The following is an 8,158-nucleotide window of genomic DNA, read 5'->3' on the forward strand; positions in this document are numbered from 1 at the left end:
TAGGGGGTCAGCAAGAAAACCACTTTCATAAAGGGTTTGAGCAGAGACCTCAAGGAGGTGAGGGAGGAAGCCACAAAGATATTTGTAGAAAGATTAGTGATCTTTGCAGAGGAAATAGCCTGTGCAAAGGCCCTGAGGCAGGACCAAGCTGGTGTGTTTGAGCAGCAGGGAGGAGGCCCATGTAACTGGAGTGGAGGGAGTGAGAGGAACAGTGGGAGGAGGTGAGAGCAGGGAGGTGACAGAGCAGATAGTGCAGGGCCTTGTGGGCCACAGGAGGGGTTGGGCTTTTGCTCCAGGTGAGGCGAGCCACAGAGGGTTCTGAGCAGAGGAGGGACGTGAGTGACTCAGATGCTCAGAGACAGACTGGAAATCAGGGGCAGAACTGGGGGGACCAGGGCAGAGGTGCCAGCTCTGGTCTAGGCAGGAGATGACAGGGACTTAACAGCTCAGTGCCTGTCGCCTCAATATTTCCACTCTAGAATAGGATTGGGGCTTTCCCTGCACGTTGACAAAAGGGCCCTTCCAAAGCACTTTTCCCACCATGAAGACATCGGCTTCAAGAGTCATGTCGGGAGAGAGTGATAGCTTCTGTGCTTTGAAGAATGCCTGGCAGATGTCTGTGCCGTGACCCACGTCTGCCGGCAGGGACCTCCCAGGCAGCCTGAGGAGCAGAGAGGGAGGGCAGATGCTGGTGAGGACATCTGTGGACCTTAGGGCTGCCTGGGTGGGGGCCATGCAGCAGCGTGCCCAGGACAGCCATGATGGCTGCTGAAATACTTCTGTACTGTCTAGTAGACCCCTAGCCCCGACCCCCGAGTGCCCTGCCCCCTCCTCACACCTCAGCCACTCCAGGTGGGTGCCTGGTCCGGCAGGGGCTCTTCAGGCTGAGGCTCTAGCTCTGCAGCCAGACAGGCTTCGGCCAGCGTCTCTTCCATGCCAGGTGCACAGCCTGGAGGCCCCAAAACACATGGGGCCAGGCTGGTGGATCTGTCAGCACGGAGCCAGCCATGCCGCTGTAACAGATAGCCCCGAGGTCCCAGTGGCTCCAAACCAGAGGGGGTCATTTCTCACGCCCATTGTGTGCCATTCATGGGCTGGCGGGGGCTCTGCTCATCAGAGTCACTTAGAGACTGTGCCTGACAGAGCAGCCACTGTCTGCAGTGTCACCAGCTGCTGTGCCAGAGAGAAAGAGAACTCTGGACGGTACCACGCTGGCCCCACAGTGACATGTCACTGCTCATACCTCATTGGCCCCAGCCTACCACAAGGCGCCAGCAAGGCCCACCCTCCCATCACTAATGGAAGGAGGGACTGGAACACTAGCCAACAGACTGAATGACCGCCTGGCTGGGTGAGCAACTGGGTCAGATCTGGCGAAGGGCACGTCCTTGGGAAGCGAGACTGGGAGTGGAAGAGGCTTCCTCTGCTGGGGGAGTTCCAGGGCGCCCCAGCCTCCCTGGGCCTCAGCCCAGGCCCAGCCTCAGGACCACGGCTCACTGTGGTAATCATCTGACCCAGGCAGCACACACATGACCTGGTGAGACAGCTACCATCATCCCTGTTTCACAGATCTGGAAACTGAGACACACAGGGGAGGGGTGACCTGTCTGAGTCACCCGGTTGTAAATGGGAGCCAGGGTTGGGTCCCAGGTGGGCTGCCCCTCCCAATACTGGAATCTCTCCAGGCAGCCTGGGCCAGGTCCCTGGGGCACTGGAGACCCCGTGAGGACCAGGACAATGGTGGCCCTGCACTCCAGAGCTCCAGGTCGGCAGGATCTGCCAACCGCGTGGTGGGCCAGCCAAAGCCTCGCAGGTGCCCTGGCTGCCTGGGCAGGTGTTAGGGCTGTCTGTGTCCATGCTGCAGGCGGAGCTGACAAGCAGCAGATGGATGCTGAGCTGCGGAAGGAGATGATGGCCATTTGGCCCAACCTGTCCCAGAAGACGCTGGACTTGCTGGTCACACCTCACAAGTGTAAGAGCCGAGCCTCCTGGCCTCATCTTGGACTCCAACCTGCCAGGGCGAGGCGGCAGGGCAGGGGGAAGGGAGGAAGCCTGGGGAGGGTATGGGAGCGGCCGGGGACAGGCCCAGAGGAGGCTCCCTGCCCACCATGAGCTCACCCTTCCCCAGCCACGGACCTGACAGTGGGGAAGATCTATGCCGCCATGATGATCATGGAGTACTACCGGCAAAGCAAGGCCAAGAAGCTACAGGCCATGCGTGAGGAGCAGGTACGGCCGCCGCTGCCCATGGCTCCGGGGGGCCCAGGCGGGAGACAGTGGCTTCGTTGTCACCACAGAGACCAACCAGGACAGGAGTGTGGCCAAGCCCAGGACAGGTCACTGAAAAGTGGGGTCGGGCCAAGGAGACATATCCTGGGTGAATTCTTCTGCTCAACAGCATTTACTGAGCCCCTGCTTGTGCACCAGGCACTGTGCTAGGTCCTGGGGATGCAGCTGCGAGCAAAACAGACCAGAGTCCCTGCTCTCATGGATGGTACCGTGGGGGAGACACCGACAGAGGACTAAGTGATATCACACATTAGAGGGCAGTGGGTACTGTGAGAGAAACAGCAGAAAGAGGGAGTGCAGGAGGGTGGAGGTGGAGTGGGGGCCAGGGGCCTCCCTGGGGAGGTGATGTTTGAGCAAAGATGAAGGAAGAAGGGAGGCAGTGAGCCAAGCAGAGCTCTGGGGGAGGGCACTCCAGGCAGAGGGAACAGCCCCGTGCAAAGGCCCTAAGGCTGAACCGTGCCTGGTGAGTTTGGGGAGCAAGGAGGAGGCCAATGTAGTGGAACAGAGGGAGCAAAGGGGAAAGTGGGAGGAGATGAGGGCAGTGAGCTGACAAGGTAGGTCATGTAGGGCCTTGTGGGTCCCAGGAGGATGTGGGCTTTTACCCTGAGCAGGGTGGGAGCCATAGAGGGTTCTGAGCAGAGGAGGGACATGACCTGACTCAAGTGGTCACAGGTGCCCGCTAGTGCCATGGAGGGAACTGACTGTGGGGGCGAAGGCAGAGCCAGGGTCCAGGGAGGAGACTGTGCTGGTCCAGGTGGGAGATAACCAGGCATGACCTGGTGGGGCATGGAGGGGGGGGAAGTGGGCGGAGTCTGGACAGATTTGGAAGGATAGTCAACTAGACTGGCTAATGGCTCAGATCTGAGAGTGTGTGTTGGAGGTGTCAGCAATGACTTCTGGGGTTTCGGCCTGGTTGGGGGCGCTGAGCATCCCGTCCGCGGTCTTCTCCCCTGGAGCCAGAGCTCCCCGCCATTCCACTGAGAGGCTTGGCACTGCCCTCCGCCTGTCCCCTGTCCCCCCTGCTGCCCTGTGCACACACACTGCCCTCTGTGCCCCCAGAACCGGACGCCCCTCATGTTCCAGCGCATGGAGCCCCCATCTCCAACGCAGGAGGGTGGGCCTGGCCAGAATGCCCTCCCCTCCACCCAGCTGGACCCAGGAGGAGGCCTGTGAGTGTCACTGTGGGTGGGGGTGGGTGGGGGACGCCAGTCCCCAGAAGGGGAGCCCCCCAAAACCCACAGCCATCCTCCCTCTGCCCCCCACACAGGATGGTTCACGAAGGTGGCATCAAGGAGAGCCCATCCTGGATGACCCAGCGGGCCCAGGAGATGTTCCAGAAGACAGGCACGTGGAGCCCGGAGCAGGGGCCACCCACCGACATGCCCAACAGCCAGCCCAACTCTCAGGTGCCTCTGTTCCCCCACCCCACCCCCAGCCCCTGGCCTGGGCAGGTCAGGAGGTTGGTGTCTGGGCTGCTCCATGGACACCAGACCAGCAGGGCCAGGCCCTGGGGTCCGGGCACCAGACCCTGGGGCTCACCACCTTGCCGTCTGCCCGCAGTCTGTGGAGATGCGAGAGATGGGCAGAGATGGCTACTCCGACAGTGAGCACTACCTCCCCATGGAAGGCCAGGCCCGGGCCACCTCCATGCCCCGCCTCCCTGCCGAGAACCAGGTGAGGGGCTTTCACCGACCCCCACCCTGGGGCTGGACTGCTCCCCCAGCCCAGGGCACACCCCTCCTGGGCCTCTGCATCCTCAGCAGCAGTGCACAGGCCCCTCCACCACACCTGGAGCACTTGAGGCCTTGTCCTCTTAGCCCTTCCCAAATGGAGGGCTGAACCGGGGAGCAAAGGGGTGCCCGTGGGGCAGGGGACAGAGGTGGGGTCGCTACTGAGTGGGTTTTCTGCTGTTGTGGGGGTGGGGGTGCTGGAGGACTATGTGGGAGACGATTGCTCGTGCCTGGATGAGTGCTGCAGCGAGACTCCTCTACACGCACGTGCACACACACGCACACACACGCATGCACGTGGATCTGCTCAGGAACTCAGCAGGTCCTGGGATCTGGTGGCAGGGAGAGCTAAGGGCAGAGTATGGGGCGGGCCTGTGGGCAGCTGGGTTTCCTCGTATTTCCTGTCTGGTCTCTGTGGGGTCCGCTGTGGGGGGCAGGGCTGTGTGCCTGATGCGTGTCTCTGTGTGGCTGCTTAACCCAGCTGCAGGGGCGTGGGGAGAGGTGGGGGGGGGGCTGGTGATCCCACTGCCCCAGGCCCCTGGGGACAGAGCTTCCAGAAGCATGACTGGCTGCCCACCCAGCCTGGGAACAGGAGCCCCAGGGGCCCTGCCCACCACCCCAAGGAGCTTCCAGAACAGGGAGGAGAATGCCCTGTCTGAGGGCTGCAGTGTGCTGGTCCAGCGAGGCAGCATGTCTGGCTGGGGGCAAGCTTCCTTCATGGTGTGCCGTGGCATCTGCACGGGGTGGAAGGCTGTGCTGTTCCTGGGGACCAGGGTCGCCCAAGGGCCTGGCCTCTGGCTGCTGTGAACCTGGGGCACCCAGCCTGCATGTGGCTCCCAGTCCCGTCACCCGGCTGAGCTGCTGGGCCCAAGGAGGGGCTGGACAAGTGCCAGCTGGCACCCGTCTGTTGGTCTCGTGCCTCTGCCATCTGTCTGTCTCTGTGTCTCCTGTCTGTCTCCTCTGATCTCAGCTGCCATGTGCCCACCTGTGCCCGTGGGAGGGCAGCCAGCCCAGCTCAGGGGCACCCACCCACCAGGACTCTAATCTCTCTCCTCTCTCCCTTTGCCCCTCCTTCTCAGGTTCCTCCCCCTTCCCGGCCTCCATGCCACCACCTCCTGACTTCCCCTCTGGGCTTTTATATTTATTTTCTTCTTTCTGTTTTTTCTGTGTGCACCATCCCGTGGGGCTGTGACAGAGGAGAAGGGGCCGGCCACGTGGGAATAACCTCAGTGTATGTACCACACCCACCCACCGCCCAGCTCGGCTCCGGCCCCCTCTTCTTCCCCACCCCCCTCATGGGAGTCCCGTCATCTCCCCCTCTCTCAGACCCCACCCCTTCTTGGCAGACACCCCCTCTGTGGAGCCCCATCCTCGTGTGTTGTGTCCTCCGTGTGCCCGTGTGTGCAATGGCAGGGCAGGCTCTCCCACCCCCTTTCAGAGCCCCAAGCTGGGGGGACCAGCTCTCCAGAGACCTGGCCCACCCTGCACCTCTTTCTCAGAGTCTTGTCCCCCTGCCCTCCAGTCCCTCTGGCCCTGTGACCCTTCAAACTCCTCCTTGGGCAATACCACCAGCAGCTCAGCTAGGCCGGGCCCTGGGGGTGTCGCCCTGTCTTCCTCTCCCCTCTGCCTGCGCAGAGACCCATGGGCCTTCTCTGCAAGGCCTGCCTGGGGGGTGCAGGGCATGAGGGCCCCCGGCTGCAGGCCGAGGATGAAGAGAGACAGCCCCAGGGTGTCAATGCCAGGGTGGCCCCGCAGGAGCTCCATAGACTTGGCTGGTCAGGACAGCACAGCCCCCCAGTTGGCCTAGGGAACAGGGAGCTGGTGTGCAGGGGCCTGGCCCTGAGCTGCAGGCCTGACTGCGTGGGGGGCGAGGCCGCCCAGTGACAGGGCTCCCAGGTTTGCACCCAGGATGAGGAGAGCCCAAAAGGACATCCCCTTACCACCATCCAGCCAGCCAGCCTATCCCTGGAGGGGCCCCTAGGGCGGGGGTGACCTCCGTGGGTGGTCTAATAAGCAACAACGGCGATCAGACAGGCCTCCTGACCAGAATCTGGGACGGGCCAGGGAGGAACAGCCCTGTCTTTGGGGACAGAGGGTCCGTGGCTGCCAGGGCACAACCCCTAGAGCCGGCAGGCCAGGCTCCTCAGGGTCCTGATTGCATCAGAACCCAGGCTTGCATTCCCTGGGCCTCACCCCAGTTGGTCACTCCCAGGCACTGCCTGCCCCCTGCCAGGTGCCCATCCTGGGCCGGGCGGTCATGGGAGGGAAGGACAAGGATGGCACCACTCGGTTCCTGACCCTTAGCCCTCTGGCCTGTCCCCCCAGACCATCTCAGACACCAGCCCCATGAAGCGCTCGGCCTCAGTGCTGGGCCCTAAGGCCCGGCGCCTGGACGACTACTCCCTGGAGCGGGTGCTGCCCGAGGAGAACCAGCGGCACCACCAACGGCGCCGAGACCGGGGCCACCGTGCCTCTGAGCGCTCCCTGGGCCGCTACACCGACGTGGACACAGGTGGGCCCACCCGCCCGGCCCAGCGGGGGAGGCCTCTAGAAGGAGGAAGAGGAGGGGAGAGCAAGGAGGAGGCAGGGTTGGGGTCAAGGCTGAGGGAAGACAGAGGGAGGGCCTGGCACTCGGAACAACCCTCGAAGAGAGGACGGAGTCACCCACCCCAGGAGAAGGGGCCACGCTGGCTGCTGCTCAGAGCCTGCACACGGGGCCCCCTGCACCAAGCCCCCCGAAGGTGGCCCAGGGAAAGGCGCCTCCCTGTAGTTCATGCCGAGGGACTTCTGTGGGACCTCGGGACCCTCTTGCTGGGCTCCTGTGTGTGCGTCCTACACCAACCCCCCTCACAGCCGTCTGTCTGTCCCTCTGACTCCCGCCTGGCCTAGGCTTGGGCACAGACCTGAGCATGACCACTCAGTCCGGGGACCTTCCATCGAAGGATCGCGACCAGGAGCGGGGCCGGCCCAAGGACCGGAAGCACCGCCAGCACCACCATCACCACCACCACCACCCCCCGCCCCCCGACAAGGAGCGCTACAGCCAGGAGCGGCCCGACCACAGCCGGGCCCGGGCCCGGGACCAGCGCTGGTCCCGCTCCCCAAGCGAGGGCCGAGAGCACATAACACACCGGCAGGTGGGTGTGCCCACGGTGCCCCAGCCAGCAGGACAGCTGGCTGCCAGGGGCTGCCCTTCCCCAACCCCAGGAGGCCCCACCCAGCAAGCAGCCAGGTCTGGCTTTGCCCAAGGCAGGGCCCGTGCTCCAGGCTGTGACCTCTGACCCTGGCCACCACCAGGATGCCCCAGCCCTGCTCTCCAAGCCAGGGTGCCCAGGCGGGTGGACACTAACCCTGTCACCTGGCTCCCGACTCTGCCCCCAGCTCCCCGCTGCCTGCGCCCCTCCCGCCGCCCGCCCGCAGCTGCTTCCTCCTTGGTTGTGGATCACGTTTGAGTTCTGGCAGCTGGTCCTCTCGGCTCATGCCCGCTGTCTTTGCTTTCCTTTAACCTCAGCTTCCCTTTTTGTTTTAATTATGATTTCTGTCCTCTGGACGCCTGTGAGTAATTTTTGAAACTTCTGCTGTTTTAACCCCGAAACTTACAAAACTCCATTTCTCATTTCTCTTTTCACTTTGTTGTGTTGGTTTTTGACTCCCCCCTCCGTGTCTCTCTCACTCCCCTCCCGGTCCCTGTGGCTGTCGCTTTTCTCCTTTTTTTCCATTCAAATGTCCTGTGTTCCCATCTCCTCCTCCCGGCCCCGGCCCTGTTCCCCTTTGGTTCTCCTTTGCTCCCTTCTCTCCCTCTTGTCCTGTGTCTTCTCCCGTCTCTTTCTGGTTGATTTTGTTGTATCTTTTTTTTTGATTTCCTTTGTTTCAATTTTCGTGTAGGGCAGTAGTTCCGTAAGTGGAAGCCCAGCCCCCTCAACATCTGGTACCAGCACTCCGCGGCGGGGACGCCGCCAGCTCCCCCAGACCCCCTCTACCCCCCGGCCACACGTGTCCTATTCCCCCGTGATCCGTAAGGCCGGTGGCTCGGGCCCCCCGCAGCAACAGCAGCAGGTGGCGCGGCCAGGCCGGGTGGCCACGAGCTGCCCGCGGAGGTACCCGGGTCCCGCGGCAGAGCCTCTGGCTGGGGAGCGGCC

The 8,158-nt window shown here is 63.0% G+C and overlaps 1 protein-coding gene across 1 annotated transcript in view; it reads left to right on the top strand.

Annotated features, from left to right (window-relative positions):
• The window catches only part of CACNA1A (calcium voltage-gated channel subunit alpha1 A), a 252,427-nt gene extending 245,127 nt beyond the window's left edge, over positions 1-7,300 (top strand). Inside the window, exons 37-44 of the mRNA XM_023724768.1 lie at positions 1,865-1,972; positions 2,129-2,229; positions 3,349-3,458; positions 3,557-3,695; positions 3,850-3,963; positions 5,215-5,250; positions 6,345-6,531; positions 6,909-7,300. Coding sequence (XP_023580536.1) covers positions 1,865-1,972; positions 2,129-2,229; positions 3,349-3,458; positions 3,557-3,695; positions 3,850-3,963; positions 5,215-5,250; positions 6,345-6,531; positions 6,909-7,300 — 1,187 coding nt within the window. The remainder of the gene's footprint in view (positions 1-1,864; positions 1,973-2,128; positions 2,230-3,348; positions 3,459-3,556; positions 3,696-3,849; positions 3,964-5,214; positions 5,251-6,344; positions 6,532-6,908) is intronic.
• Positions 7,301-8,158: the final 858 nt, after the last annotated feature.

Source organism: Trichechus manatus, unplaced genomic scaffold, assembly GCF_000243295.1.
Source record: "Trichechus manatus latirostris isolate Lorelei unplaced genomic scaffold, TriManLat1.0 scaffold00258, whole genome shotgun sequence".
In the NCBI taxonomy this organism is placed as follows: domain Eukaryota; kingdom Metazoa; phylum Chordata; class Mammalia; order Sirenia; family Trichechidae; genus Trichechus; species Trichechus manatus.